This window comes from Ictidomys tridecemlineatus, chromosome 8 (genome assembly GCF_052094955.1).
Source record: "Ictidomys tridecemlineatus isolate mIctTri1 chromosome 8, mIctTri1.hap1, whole genome shotgun sequence".
In the NCBI taxonomy this organism is placed as follows: domain Eukaryota; kingdom Metazoa; phylum Chordata; class Mammalia; order Rodentia; family Sciuridae; genus Ictidomys; species Ictidomys tridecemlineatus.
This window is the reverse complement of record NC_135484.1, coordinates 99672091-99688233: the sequence shown is the minus strand read 5'-3', so window position 1 is coordinate 99688233 and position 16143 is coordinate 99672091. Positions and strand designations below refer to the sequence as shown.

At 41.2% G+C, this 16143-nt stretch overlaps 1 protein-coding gene across 3 annotated transcripts; it reads left to right on the top strand.

Annotated features, from left to right (window-relative positions):
- Positions 1-323: 323 nt before the first annotated feature.
- Positions 324-15527, top strand: Tmem14a (transmembrane protein 14A). 3 transcript variants are annotated; one of them, XM_021721831.3, is made up of 5 exons: positions 324-576; positions 9252-9337; positions 11403-11504; positions 13379-13466; positions 14934-15527. In XM_021721831.3, exons 2-5 carry the CDS (start codon positions 9268-9270, stop codon positions 14971-14973), a joined length of 300 nt encoding a protein of 99 aa, XP_021577506.2. In that variant the 5' UTR covers positions 324-576; positions 9252-9267; the 3' UTR covers positions 14974-15527. The 3 variants fall into 3 exon arrangements, with proteins under 3 accessions (XP_021577506.2, XP_077876021.1, XP_005318623.2); XM_078019895.1 differs by lacking the exon at positions 324-576 and adding an exon at positions 598-867; XM_005318566.5 differs by lacking the exon at positions 324-576 and adding an exon at positions 4158-4311.
- Positions 15528-16143: the final 616 nt, after the last annotated feature.

Sequence of the window (16143 nt, the reverse complement as noted above, 5' to 3'; positions counted from 1 at the left end):
TTTTCTCACTTATATTTGATTTCCTTGATTTGTGGCTCTTTTGCTATTTTTCACTTTGGCAAGGCCCGGACTCCAGTGCGTGGCCGAGAGAGTAAGGGGTTTCTAGACCTTGGGCATGGACAGGGGGTCCTCCTGCCCATCTCGGGGATCCTCCGCAGGGTCCAGGCTGGGCTGTGTATTAAGTAACCGGAGGACAAATCCACATGGAGAGCACGTTGTTGCAGCCAATGAAACCCTGGTGCACGGCTGATTGTCGGGCAGAATTAACCAGTGAGAATGCGCTTTGGGTGACGTGAGCCCGGCCCCCGAATTGGGTCTTATAACCGAGCTGGCCCGGGCCAGGCGCCGTGAGGAACCCGCTCCGCAGCGTACGCTGCCGAGAGAAGAGCCGCCCCGGCCACCCACTAAGTCACAGGCAGATGAAAGCAAGCAGCAGGTGGAGCCAACAAGCGACAGCAAGCAGCCACATCAAGCCACCCCCGAAGGCGGTCCCCGTGCAGGACCAGGACCCCCTGGACACGGACCAGAACGGCCAACCTGGCGGAAGGCGGCAGGAGTCCGGAGGACACGGGGCAGGTGCTGTGGAGTTGTGACAGTTGTTGGTGGACTTTGGCGCAGTCCTGCAGTCACCCAGGAAAGAAGATGCGCGACTAGAGGGGCGTGTTTGCTCGCTCCGGGCCCACGGGGGCCCGGGTCTGGGTCCTGAAAGGCCCCCATTCCTTTCCCTAGCCTTCCCTCCGTCCTCCCTTCTTTCCTTCCTCCCGGGTACCAAGTCATTGTCAGACTGAGGTCTCGGCCCTGGGAAGGTAGAATTCTTTGAATGCGATGTCTGGGCGCCAAGGAAGAAAGGGAAAGAAATGTGGCGAGGTGAGCCTTTTATAAGATGGATTTTAGACAAATTAATTTTCCATTGTGAGCAGTGCCCAGGGATGATGCCAAGGCAGGGTAACGTTGCTTTCCCTCGCCAAAGCCCGGGGATGCTGAGGTCTTGTTCAGTTTTGTTTCTGTCAAGGAATTGAGATCTCAGGAAGACGATAGTGCAGATCTGTGAACATCTTTGATGTAGAATGTATCACTTGGTGTAGACCTTGTTTTGGATAGTGGCTCTGCTTGTGATCCTTCCGTCTTCATAAACTCCATCTAATTTCTAAGCTCACTGCTTCCTTGTAAAACTTGTTCCCATGACTATTACACTACCATTTCAGAAAATTGTTCACTGATGAGCTAAACTGGGATACAAGCAGAAAGAACCCCCAAAGACTATTTTGCCAAATTTGGAGAGATTGTTGACTATTGTAAAAATGGATCCCAACACTAGAAATCAAGAGGGCTGGGGCTAAAGATGAAGCCAGGGTGGAGAAGGTAAATTGGGTACTCCATCAAGGGCCCCTGTATATGGGATATGATTCTAAGGGAACATTTCTGGATCATGTTTAGTTGGACTGAGCTACATGTGGCCAAGTACATGGAGGGGTGGGTGCAGAGTTCAAGCACTTGTTTCTGTACAGATTAAATGAGGTAGTGAGAGGTATATGAATTGGAGTGGCCCAGGAAGGAGATAGTAGATATTTAGTACCTATTTATGTCTCTGTTTTGGGGGAATGTGCTAAATGCTTCACATATGAGGATTAGAAAAACATCCAAGGATGCTATGAGATAGACATTGAACTGCTGTTTACAGAGGAAGAAACAGATTCAGAGAGGAGTGTAAGTAAGTAGAAGAGATCACACAGAGAGTATGGGGTGGAACAACCATAATGCCAACCCTAGCAGCCCAGATCCAGGCAATTGTTTTAATCTCTGCTGCTTCACTCCTGGAGGAAACAAGCCTTAGAATGGGACTTTCATGGCAGGAAGAAGGATCACAGTTAACAAACTCCAAGGGAGTGAGTACAGATTTATGTGTGTTGGGTAAACTGGATTTCAGGCTTAGAGAATATTGGGAGGACAGACTTGGGTAGAGTATGGTGTCTTTGGAAGGGATGAAATATTTTATGTACCTATGGTAGAATCTTGTGACTCAAAGTGAAGGTAGTAACTCCTGGGCAATGCTCCTAAGAAATGCCAGTGAGAATTGGAATGAGAGTCTGCTGGTGTTAATGTTAGAAATGCCAATGAGAATTAAAATCAGTTTCTCCTTTCTCAGAAGGACAACTGTGGTTTGCAGTTCATAATGGTTTTCTACCCATTATTGAATTACTCAGAGTAATGTGATTGAACATATTGTAACCATTAAAATTGACAGTCCATCTTTCACTTTTGCTGTGTTCTGATTTTTAAGAAATCATTATTGAACATTTGACCATGTTTTCTAAAAGATCAGATAATGAAAATGAAAAAAAAAATAATAACCAACACAAGTAGGACCCCCATCACAGAAATAGAAGGCTAAAAATCTGTGACATTTTAATAATAGATTGAAAGAAACATTTCACTGTATTAGGGAGTTAATTAACCAAAACAGAGCATGCTGCATGTTATGCAGAAAATAATTTGGAATCAGGCATGGGGGAAGAAGGAGATGTGAAAGCTCATACGGAGATTGAATCTCACAAGTCAAGAATGAGAAAGGCATATATTTCTAAGCCAATTAAAAATACTTGTTTTCCAGAAAGACATCAATGTTCAAAATTAACAGCTGCTGAATTAGCTTGGGCATATCACACAAACAGTCATGCATAATTGTATTGCTCCTTGATTGCTCTAAAAAACTGAGTAAAGTTACATTTTCTGATTCAGAAGGGTTGCAATTAAAAAATCCTGTGGGTGAACAATGAGAAATTTTGATAACAGATGTATTGGCCCCTTACTGTGTAAAGCTGATTTTGTCACATCTCACCACCAATCATACTTTCTACAGTGTATCCATTTTAAATGATGCACTTATCTAGATCACATTGTTGGAATAATGAGGCATTCCAAGAGGGCTTTACTTATTTTTAAAAAGCAATTATGTATTTATTTTTGGGGTACTGGGGTTTAACCCAGGGATGATATATCACCTAGCTACACCCCCTAACCATTTTTTTAAAAATTTTGAGACAGGTCTTGCTAAATTGCCAGGCTGGGCTCCCACCTGTGATCTTCCTGCCTCAGCCTCCTGAGTAGCTGGGATTATAGGAGAGGGCCAAGGGGCCTGGGGAGGATTTTATTTTTATTCTGAAAAGAGAAAGTGTTGAAAGAGAAAGGGAGTCTGAGGAGTGGGGGAGATGGCTGAGATAAGGATGGGCATAGAAGGCAATGGAAAGGACAGCTGGGAGAACTCAAAGTCAAACTTGAGAATACCACTTCCTCCACACTCCAGTGTCTTGCCATCAACTCTCCCACGAATCTCCAGGGATCCTATTAACTCCCTAGGACCAACAGACTTCTCTTGAGTTAAATACTGTCGCATTACTTCCCTGAAATACTTTCACGTGCAAGGAATAGATTCAGTAAATATCACAAGATTCAATATGTATATTAGCTTCCCTTCTTTCTTTCCTTCCTGAAATTTTGCTGTTAGTCCAGCCCAACAGAATCCTAGAGCTGCTTGGGCTCCTAAAGGAAAAGCTTCTTCAAATCCCTTAAGGACTGCGGATAGGAGGGTTGGAGTTACTACATCCAGCCGAGAAGGCTGAATTGGAGTGAGACATGAGTGTTCATTGGGAAGCACAATTTCAAATGAATTATCCTGGACTAGAAAAGTTTTAAAGTGCTTTCCAGCTCTGGGATTCTTACTAGTCCTTCTAGATATTTAAGCCCAGCCATTTCGGGCCTGAAGTGTTAAACCAGAATCTTGATCTCCCAAACACATTTTATGACCCCATAGATGATGTAATGAAATCAAATTTGGGTTCTGACTTTAGACATCTTAATCACTTCGCCTCTTGAACTTTAGCTTCTTCCACTGAAAATGGGGGCAATCTGCTTGCTAGTGCGTAAAACCCTTGCTAAAGGTCCCACAAACGTCCCTCGAAATGATGAATGATGAATGACCTTCTCTGTTACTCTGTCTCACCTTCTGGGATCTTTCCTGCACCCAGACAAGCTCCCTGCGAGTGCCTGCCAGTCCCGCAGGAGACAGCGTGCTTCAGCCAGAGATTCCTGGCCTGGGACGAAGCACAAAAGAGTAGCAAATAGGCGGGACCGGGCGCCTGGGGTGTAACCGGCGCTCCCGGGCTGGGCTGCACCGGGTTCAGTCGAGAGAGGGCGGGACGCAGCGCGTGCGCGCAGCAGGGAAGGCGGTGCCCGGAAGGAGCTGCTCCGCTCCGCGTGAAGGCAGTTCGCGGGTAGAAAGGTGCTGGTGTGGAGACCGCTTCCGGACTCCAGGTATGGCTCTTGCCAGCGTCCGGTCCCCTCCTATCTCACGGGGAGGGTTCAGGCTGCAGCTCTACTGTGCATCCCACAGTCGAGATTTACCTGCCCTGGATTCTCTTGTAAAGGCACAGAAATAAAAGGGCCTTTGCTGAGCTCTCCTCGACCTTTCCAATCCCTACAGCAAACAAGGATGCAGAGGACCTGGGATGGGGTGGGGAGGGACTTTGGGAGGTTTGTGCAAAGGGTGGAGTCTGCCCTCTCAGCGTTGTTGTTTTTTTTTTTTAAATTCTTTCTGGGAATTTTCTGAATTTCTGCCTTCCTGCGGCCCTAAATCTTCCACCCATACTGCCTTCTACCCTTCTGGAGCTGAACTGTTGGTTAAGGTGGTGGGATGAATTCATGTACCATTGCAAAATCGCTGGATAGGATTTTAACCTTCCCAGCACCACCCAGATTTCACTCGAAAATGTCAAGTCCAAGGAGCACAAGGATAAGTAATTGTTAAATTCTTAGCATGTGAAAATGCTTTGTATATTAGTTTACAGAAGATCTCTTAGTTTTCCAAATTTTGGAGGACTTGGCGCTGGGAGCAAGGCATGGCCTTGTCACCTGGTTCTGTTCGCAGTGCAGTAAACCATTTTGCTGCATTGCACCCAAGATGCTTTCTGGCTTTTTATAAGTCTTGAGGATCTACTTTAGGACAGGAGCATGTGAGGGTGTGATGGGCTGCCCTGCCCACACCTCATCTTTTTCAGGTTAACACAGCCTCTGGCTTTAATGTGTGCTTCTGGCCTGGCCACGCCACGTGGCCCTGCCGTGGCAGAGGAGCAAGAGGGGTGCTTATTGTTTGTACAGATTTTCTCTGTAATAACAACATTTCGTAGGATTAGGAATGTTTTTTTTGCCTCTTTAGAATAACAGTTCACTCAGTTTGATTCTTGGCAATATAGCTAGAGGTGGGGGTAGGGAACAGATGAACTACAGGTTATCCTCAGGTAGAAGCTGTTTATGTCCCATTAATTCATTCTTTACTTAGTACCTACCTTGTGCAGGGCAGTGTGCTTGGTGCTGTCAGAACAAAGAAGTGAATCTGGGTTTGTCCTCAAGGTGAGAAGAGAATACTGGCTCCCTGAGCCTGCAGAGGGTGTGTGGGCTAGGGAGGGAGGGAATGGAAAGAGGAGAAAGGATCCCAACCTAAGGAATTCTACACCAGGTAAAAGGGAATGTGTCCCCAAGAGAGAGTCGTAGGAACTCCTGGGGGATGGAGCCTTTCATTGCTTGCTTGGCTTTAGGAGAAAAGTAAATCCTCCAATTACTACCTGATGATGAATGATCTCTCATAAGCTTCAGATCTGAACTAAAGGTATTTTCCTGACTCAGTCAGAATATAAAAACAAGTCAAATTATTCTGGGCTACCTCCCTCCTCCCCACCTCATATCTGCTGCCGCTCCAGCATTCTGTGTCTCAGGGAATCATTAAGGCCCTCCACCCCTACTTCTCCTGATGGTTTAAGCCAGAGACCTAGAGGCTGAGTCATCCTGACTCATCCCTGCCTCTCCCTCCCCATACCCAGGCCTCTTGATTCTACCTCCTTCACCTGTCTTAAGTTCATCTGTCTCCCTCTACCTTTTTGTCATTTCTTTAGGCCAGGTTACCATCGTCAACTAAGTTCTTGCTTAGTTTACTGCAACTATCTCCCAGCCTCACTTTAATTCATCTTTCACTATCGCAGCCAGGATGCTGTTGCTGGTGTTTAAATCTGGTTGTGAGGCTCACTTCATTCATCTCTCACTGTCCTTAGGACAGAAGCCAAATTCCTCTGCAGGGCTTACTTGAGGGTCCTGTTTCTCGCCAGGCCCTCTCTTTTCACGACCCCTATGCACTTCCTTTTATTTTGAGATCTTTGTCATGCTTTTTTACATCAGAAAACTTTCGCACGTTTTCCTTCTTCTGCCCGGATCCCTCTTTCCTCAGCTTCATCCTGATCTCCCCAGGGTACCAGCGAATGCCCTGCAACCTGTAGGCATCCTTCTCCCCATGTCAGATGCCTGCCCCTTAAGGATCACTTAGCATCTCCCTCCTCTTGCTGTGCTATTCTGTGGGTCCTGAAGGACCAAGACCATGTCTTTAAGATAGGAGGCCAAGCAGGAGATTGATCCATAGTTGAAAATTCTGAAGCACATCAGCTTTGTTTGCATGCTCAGCCAGCTAACTTAGTTCTCAGAGGTGGTGTTGCATAGTGGTTAGAAGTGAGACTTACTTGAATGTGAAATCTTAGCTCTGCTCTGTGACCTTCTGGGATTGCTTGCCTTTTCTGTGCCTCACTTAGTTTCCTCATCTGGAAAATGGGGATAATAATGTAACATTCAACCATAGGGTTGTGGTGGTGATTACATGAGATGATACATCTGAGACCTCAGCATGGTGCAATTACATGGTAATCGCTCACAAACATTGTTAACCTCAGTATTATTATTACTAGTTTAACCATCATTCAGTCAACAAAGGGTTTTGAACCCAGGGCCTTCCTACCTGCCACATCCTTCTGCACCACCTCCTGGGCACAGATGAGGGTCTTTTTGTCTGTGTTGAAGGCTTTTTAGTGCCATCATTTGCTCCTGTGTCCCTCTGGCAGACCCTCCCTCATAGTAATTTTGATTGGTTCTTTGAGATAAGTGCAACAATTCTTTTCTTTTTCTTTTTTTGTTTTTCTTTTTGTTATTTATGTATGATAGCAGAACACATTACAATTCTTATTACACATATAGAGCACAATTTTTCTTATCTCTGGTTGTAACAAAGTATGTTCACACCAATTCGTGTCTTCAAACATGTTCTTTGGATAATAATAATAATCACATTCCAACATCCTTGTTAATCCCCTTCCCACTCCCTTCCCCTCCCACCCCTCTGCCCTATCTAGAGTTCCTCTATTCCTCCCATGCTCCCTCTCCCTATCCCATTATGAATCAGCCTCCTTATATCAAAGAAAACATCTGGCATTTGTTTTTTTGGGATCGGCTAACTTCACTTAGCATTATCTTCTTTAACTCCGTCCATTTACCTGCAAGTGCCATGATTTTATTCTGTTTTATTGCTGAGTAATATTCTATTGTGTATATATGCCACATTTTTTTATCCATTCATCTATTAAAGGGCATCAAGGTTGGTTCCATAGTTTAGCTATTATGAATTGTGCTGCTATAAACATTGATGTGGCTGTGTCCCTGTAGTATGCTATATTTAAGTTCTTTGGATATAGACTGAGGAGAAGGATGTCTGGATTAAATGGTGGTTCCATTCCCAGTTTTCCAAGGAATGTCCATACTACTTTCCATATTGGCTGCAGTCCCACCAGCAATGTATGAGTGTGCCTTTTCCCCACATCCTCACCAACACTTATTGTTGTTTGTCTTCATAATAGCTGCCATTCTGACTGGAGTGAGATGGAATCTTAGAGTAGTTTTGATTTGCATTTCTCTAATTGCTAGAGATTAAGAATATTTTTTCATATATTCATTAATTGATTGTGTATCATCTTCTAAGAAGTGCAACACTTCTTTTCCATTCTTCTGAGTCAGTTTATTGTCAGTATAGGGAATAAAAGACTGGTTAACTTAAATGATGAGCAGTGAGAAAATTGAAAAAAATATATAAGAAATCCCATATATCATTCTCCTATTTACAAAGGTAACTATTTTCCATGTGGAAGAAATGTAGATATAAGAAAATTGAGATATAAAAACGCCACTAGGATTCTTAGAATTCAAAAAGCAGAAGGACTTCAGAGCTCTTTTCATTTGTTTCTCTCACTGGGAGGACTTGGAAGAAGGAAAGAGCATGGTTTTAGGACTGACCGCAAGCAAGTGACCAGAACCACATCTCTAGCCTGTGGCCAGCACACTTTCTACTACATCTTAAAGAATGTAGAAGCTGGGCACCAGTGTGCATACCTGTATTCCCAGAGACTTGGGAGACTGAGGCAGGAGGATCACAAGTTTGGAGCCAGCCTCAGCAACTTAGTGAGGCCCTAAGCAAATTAGGGTGACCCTTTCTCAAAAAATAAAAAAGGAGCTGGGGATGGGACTCAGTGGTTAAGCACCCTTGGGGTTCAATTCCCACTACCAAAAAAAAAAAAAAAATAGGGCAGTGTCCACAGGGATCTTCTCACCTTCTCACCCCGAGATATGCTTTGACCGTTGCTGTGATGCAGGATAAGATGTCACTGTCATGCAGTTGACTTTGTGCCAGCCCTTCACTTTCATTTATATTTTTTACTGATTTGTCATCATTCTGGTGTAGATGTCTCTGCCTCCCTAGAACTGTCTAGTGACAGAGCATATGTTTAAAGTGAAACTCTGGCTCAGTCTCCAAGCAGACACCCATGAGCTATATGCATGGGTGTCTTCCTTTTCTGTTCTACAGTATGGGGAGCATGGAAGGATGAATGTCTGCAAAATATGAAAGAATTATATGATGGAGTTTCAGAAGTCATTTAGAGGAAGAAGAAGCTAGAGTGATTAAGGGGATCTGGGTGAGTTAAGGGCAGAGGCGAGGAGAAGGTGCAGAAGCTGGTTGGGGTCCTGTAGGTGGAGGAGAGGGAGGATGTTATAGAAATGGAAGTAGGAAGTGTAGATTGTAGTGTTTCCATCCAGCGAGGAGACCCAGTTGGCAGAGCAGAAGCCTTATTTGAGAAGTAGAAGGACCTAAATAGCTGAGGGTACAGCTTGAAGACAGAAAGAGGAGAGTTAACCTGAGGTGCTCCCCTCCCCCCGGCCATGCCCGAGAATGGGGATAGCAGGACAGTGGTTTTGGGAGTGGCCTTGACCCTTTCTTTAGAGGACTGTAGAAATTAATTTTTATGATTCTGTGGGGTGCCTTTCATTTTACTATTTATTTGTTCCCCCAGACTCTTTATTTTGTATCATTTGTTCCTTCTTCCTTTCTTTAGCATTGCGGCCTCACCAATGGACCTGATTGGTTTTGGTTATGCAGCCCTTGTGACGTTTGGAAGCATTTTAGGATATAAGCTGAGAGGTAAGCCAAAACATAAAATTTTCATCAAAGGAACTTACTGGGGAGTTGCTGAATGGGCTAGGATCATCTGAGGGTCTGTAAGTAGGACAAGAAGTTAATGATATCTTAGAAGGAGGTGAGGACCAGCATGTCATGGAAGGGATTCATGGAGGGAAGGGGTTTACATGGGACTGAGCGTGACAGAGCATTCCAACGTGGGGCTTCTCCAGCATAAAAGTTTAATTTCACCTGCCATTATGAATTGCATAGTTAATTGATTTAACCTTCCTCAGAGCTCGCTTATTATTAAATAAGGCTTTTTGTGTTTTACATAATTATGTCAAAAACTGAGCTTTATTGGTATGTGTTGCAAAGGAAGGGATTTGTTAAATACCAAGGTAAAATACCCAAAGCCATCTCTTCATCTGTATCTAAAAGAGGGAGAAGAGCCTAGTTAATTACTTAAAGGGTTTTTATGGAGAAAAGTAAAAGGTCAAGATTTTATACTATACTTTGTTCTAAGTAGATGCATGTGTACTCATGGTGTCACATGTTTGTTTCTTCTATTTTTAATGAGCTTTTAAAAATAAAGCGGTATTTCAAAGGGCATTACATCTGTGACATGGGTGAATTTGAATTTGAGTGAAAAAACCAGGTGTACATAGTTAGAAGTTAGGAACTTCCTTAGAGGTATCTCAGAAGCAACAGGCAGAAGAACAGTTCTGTCTCATAGCAGAGCAACTGGCAGATTAGAATAAATTCCCTTCTAAGATTCCTTACAGATTGTAGTTCACCTTACATTTTTGTTTGTTGTTTTTCTCTGAGTATGTGTATTGTAGATATTTTTTGAAGGACAAACAATGATGCCACCAAAGTAATACCTGCAAATAATTTTTTAAGGGATGATATTTTATGATCTACTTCAAAGAGGACTCAGTGTAAAACCCTGATAGGATTGTTACTGAAGAAACAATTTTTCTTGTCAAAAACATATCTAAAAACTTATATTATATAACAGAAAAGAACACCTAAACAGTATTTTTTTTAATGCTACCAGTGATTGAACCCAGGGGCACTTAACCACTCATCCTTCCAAGTTGCTGGGATTAGAGGTGTGCACCGCTGTGCTAGGCTTAAATGTTTTTGCTTGCCTTTTTTAGGGATGTAAAGAATTTGTGTGTGTGTGTGTGTGTGTGTGTGTGTGTGTGTGCGCGCGCGCGCACATGCGTGTGCACGCTCATGCACAAGCACATGTGCTTATGTTTGCATTTCCTGCAGTGATTCTTATGCCTGGCTACATATCTGAATTCCCTATGAATATTTAAAAAATAGAAATACCAGTCTTACCCTCATGGATTTAATCCAATAGATTCTAAATGAAAACAAGTTCTGTGAAGCAAGGATTGTGTGTGCTTTGATCACAGTGTCACCCTTGATCACAGTGTCACCAGCATATAGCTCCCTGTCTAGTGCACAGAAATGCTCAGTGTTTATCATGGTGTCCTGGGCTGGGTGGATGGGCTGGGGACTGGCTTGTTGGGTCAGTGCCCTGTATCTTCGACATTCTTGGTATAGTCTCCTCTGGCGCCTTAGGGCTTGATGATTTGTTAATTATTCAGGAAAAAACCATTGCTTGGCTTGCACAGACCTTCTGTCTTTACCTCTGTGAGCTAAAAATACCTTTGGGCCTCATTTTCCATCATCATAATTTCATAGTAAAAATGTAGATCCAAGGGAAAAAGCCGGGAGGAAAGAGTTCATAAAAGTGAACTGATTGCCCAAGATCATACAATCAAGTCAGCACAACTACTACAATACAACAATACAAGCTTTTTTTTTTATTCCTCCCAGTGACACCTGACCCCTGCATTGCCCTGTGTTTAGAGTCCCTCTGCCTTATGTTTTGGGGTTCAACATCAAACAGTTGTTTCTTAGAAACCGTCCCTGAAGAGACCTGTACTTAATTTGGCTCTGTCACGATGCTCTAGTAGGAATATGTTCAAAGGTGCCTGTGTTGCACTTGAAGTGATGAATGAATTCCTTTCACTTTGAGATTCTCTTTGTGAGTCCATACTTTTCTCCCCAGGTGGTCTTCCATCTTTGATTGCTGGTCTTTTTGTTGGATTTTTGGCGGCCTATGGAGCTTACCGTGTCTCCATGGACAAACGAGATGTTAAAATATCACTATGTAAGTAAGGCACTCCCTCCCCCACCCTGCACCAGTTACAGACCTGAGACCTTGGAGCAGCCTTCTTGATACCCTGTGCTGGGTTGACTAGAAAATATGTTGTCAAATGTTGAGTGGCCATGCACTTGGGTGGAGACTGAACACAACCCTTGTTCCTTTCTGATAAAAAAAATGGTACTGCCACAATGCCTTCCAACTCAAATTTCTCTAAAACTTGTTATAAGAAAAATAAAATTAGAAAAAGCAAGGAACCATTTCTAGATTTTCTGCTAATTCTCTTATGAATAAATTGAACATCGTTGTTATATTGCTGTGAAAATATCTAAAAAGAGGCAACCTATTTTATTTAATCCACAAACAGCTTTTAGATTATGTCCTGCCTTGAGAAAGCAAGACTGACCCCTTCTTAGCTTCTTCCTTTGTGGGCTTTAGTGAGAGAGTGTCCACAGAAAAAAATGGAAACCTATATGTTTAAGCCCTCAGAGTACTCGGCTTTCTTTTGTCTAGCTGGAAAGAGAAATACAGCAAAGGTTTAGAAAACTACACCAAGAAAATTGTCTTTATTTGATTTATTCAAAATGCCATGGTGAGATATAGAGGAAAATATAAATAAAAACAAAATTTTATTTTGTTTATATTTGAGGAAGAGAAAGAGATTAGGTGTGTTTTTCTTCCCTTATTTTAAATACCAGAGTAGGGATATTTCTAATAATGAAGATTGTTTCAGAGCTGAACCTATTCAGCAGGGTATAGATATGTTGAGCCTTTTATTCATGCCTACTTAAGTAGGGTTTTAGTCAGCTTTTTCACTGCTGTGAGTGAAAGACCAAACCAGTAAAATTGTATGGGAGGAAACGTTTGTTAGAGGGCTCACAGTTTCAGAGGTCTTAGTCCATAGAAGGTCGGTTCCATTTCTGGGGGGCTCGAGGTTAAGCAGGATATCACGACAGAAGAGTGTGGCAGAGGGAGGCAGCTCGTATGATGATCGTGAAACAGAGAAAGAGAGACTCCACTTGCCAGATACAAATATAAACCTCCAAAATCACGCCCCAATTTCCACCTTCTGAGACCACGCCCTACCCCTTCAGTTACCACTCAGTTAATCCCTATTAGGGAATTAAATTATGATTGGGTTAAGAGACTCACAGTTCAATCATTTCTCCTTTGAGCATTTGGGGGATACCTCACATCCAAACCATAACAAATAGTTCCTACATTTGTTATCAATCATATTTTGCATCAATATGTATTTTATATGAATACATATTTCAATTTTATGTCAACAGCTTTGAAACTGTTTTTAAGTTGTAATAGTGACACCCTGAAGTCTCACGCAGAAACATCACTCTCTCCTGTGGGTTCAGCTCCTGACCTGATGCTTCTGAATATAATAAGGTTGTTACTTAGTCTCCAGCCATTTAATCTCCCAAAATAGAATGCTATCAAGAAAACAGTTTGCCTTCTAGTATTAGTTTATAATCAGATCTTTTAAAAGAAACACTTGTATTATTTTCCTTACTAAGTTAACCAGCATTTATTGAGTGACTCCCTGTGGGAACCTTGTATAGTTCTTGCCTTTGAGGAGTGTCCTGTGAAGAGAAATTTAGGTAGAAAAAGAATCTTTGGAAGATATTTCAGGAATGGACCTTAATATGTTTGTTTACTCAAAAATTTTGATAGACTGATTAATAAAGCATTTTAACAGAGCCCTTTATTTTTCCAAGAAATAGCAACTCAGTGCCTGTACATAATAGTTATTGTATGGAAAGCTTTGAAACAATATCCTATTTTCCTATTTATTTATTTATTTTTCTGCAAGCAAGCACTGATAACATGTTTGATAATCTGGTTTATGGATTGATTTTGGTTTTCAGTTACAGCTTTCTTCCTGGCCACAATAATGGGTGTGAGATTTAAGCGTTCTAAGAAAATAATGCCTGCTGGGCTGGTTGCAGGTTTAAGGTAAGAACTATTGAGATTTATACTTTCCTCTGCCATCATTTTGAAGGGCTGATTTTTGTTCAAAAGTCAATTTTAATTTGAAAGGTGAAAATAGTTTCTATTATAATAAGCATGATTGTAAAAACCATAAACCATAGTGGATTCAGTCAGTCTTTGGCACTGATGTATTCATAGTCATTCTTCCCAGAAACAATTAGTGTCTCTATTATCTGATCACATGTACACAGTTACCTTTTTCATAATTCAGAGCTAAATTCAGCCTTGTTTCCCCACAAGATTCATCCACCTAAAGCAGTAAATTTCTTCATTTACGTCTCTTTTAGAGAGTTAGACAGTGATAATCTCGTGTAATTATTTTGAGTTTTTTGAAGGGAGATAAATTTTAGTATTTTTTAAAAAGATAGGTAGGGGGTTTCCAATTTTTGTCAATTTGATCTGGTAATTTTGTCCATGAGATTAAGCATGTTACCAAATAAAAATTTAGAGATAATATGTTTTTTCATTCTTCCTAGCTGACTTTTAAGTGTTAAAATCCATCAGTAAGTCAGTTCCCTTTGACATGTATTTTCACTATTTGGAATTTATTTAAAAGAAGTGAGATGTACACAAAGATTGAGCCTTCATTGAGACTTTATTTCTAATGGAAAACATGTTAAACTGAAAAATTAGGAACTGTCTAGAAATTCATCAGTAAGGAAAGATTCCAATAAATATTTTGCCCACGTAATGGAATATTGAGTAGGCATTTGTACATCATGTTTTCAAAACCTGTTTAATAGCATTAGAAAATCTTGATGACATAACAAGGTATAAAAATAAAATCAAAATCCACAGAGCATAATGCAGAACCTATTGTTTTAAAATGTCTGTATGTAAACAAAGAAGATAAGAAGGAAACACCTCAGACTGTTAATAGTGTTTTTTCTCTAGGTAATAATAGCATAATAATAACTTCCATGTTCTTTTTTTTCCACTTTTGTATAGAATTTTCTAGTGTAGCTAGATGTTATGTTTCTAAGGAGGGGGAAAATTTGATTACAAAGGACTGCTTTTCAGTTATAATCCTACTCTAAAAAGGATGCTCTGTGTTAGAATCAGAAGAAGGGTTTGCTGTCAAGAGGACAAGACCCAGTTAATGGCCATCTCCTTGATTATTTTTCTAAGTGGCTTTACTTGACTAGCTGTTGAAGGTTTTTGTTTTTTCCTAGACCTTTCTTTCACGAACCCTCATCCCAAGCTTTGGAACAGCAAGTTCTTATTTTTCTCATTCATTCAGTGAACATTTTTATTTCCTGTCTGAGAAGTTAGAACACACAGATGATGTGTTCGCCCTGTTCCAAGGAGTGGAGCTGGGAGAGAGTCCTGGAAGCCAAGGCTTAGTAACATGCCTGCATATAGCGTGTGATCCTTTCTATCTTATGCCAGGTAAGAATGACCTCCCTTTGCCTCTATCTTATTTTAATTCAGCCTCATGATGATCCTGAGACTTGTCTTACTGTTGCTGTGAGCATCCAGAAGAACCGAAAACTAAATTCCTGTCATTCTACTGTAATGGGCAGAGTATTCTTTGTACTTAAAAGATAAATTTCAATATAGAATGTCAAGTCTCTTATTTTATGTCAGAAGCAAAAGTTATACTGTCTCCTCTAAGATGAATAAAAGTTTAAGGTAGTTTTTTTTTTTTTAACAGCAAAAATTTAAACTGTTTCTATTTGTTAAGCGCTGTTTTCATTAAAGGTGTTTAATGAATCCCGATACGCTCTTTCACTTGCTGTAGCTATTTTTATATTTGTAATGTTGTTTTTGACAGTTCCAAATACTGATGACTCAAGGAAGTTTAAATTAAACTACAACTTATCCAATAAAGGAATTTCCTAAGTAGACTTCACAAAATACTAACTTAGATGTTTGTTACTTGTGCTGTATCAGAATTTTATTTTTTTCCATTAAATTGCATTTAATTGCTGCCAGTATTATTTTTCCTTTAAAAGAATTCCATTCTAGGTATACTCTAACAGAATATATCAGTATTCAAATAAAGTAATAAAAATGTTTTAAAAAGTTTTGTTGTTGTATTTTTCTCCCCTCAAATCACCACTTCAAATTTGGGCATAGTTAGAACTTCTAATGTCCAAGGCATCTGCCGCTGACTAGTGTGTTCTTGGGAGGTTACTCCCTGTCTCTGGACTCAATTCCTCTTCCTCAAGGAAGACTTTAACTTAATGGTCAACAAGACCCCTCAGAGGTCTAAAAGCCTGTGATTTTAGTCCTATCGGTTTCCATACCCTTTGTTTAAGCGAGGGAGTGCAGAGTCTTCAGCCCTTAGCAGCAGAATAGATCTGGTTGTGCTAGGTTGGTTTCATTTGCCAGCTGATAGTGACAAGGAATTCAATTAAGAGGAAAAAAACCCAAACCCTATTGGTTGAACCCCAAAGGAAACTTAAACAAAGTCCTTGATATACTTTAAAAAAGAACCCCCCCCCCAAAAAAAATCCAATCAATCCTAATGATGCCAAAGAAATTATTAACCACAAGCAAGGCTGGAACATACTGTCATAACTGAGCTACTCTCCTTATTTGTCACCTGTCAAAGATGAAGGGAAGAGCCTACAGGTTCAGACTGACAACAGCTTCTACTCAGCCTTTGATTATGACAGTGATATAGAAACTGATCATA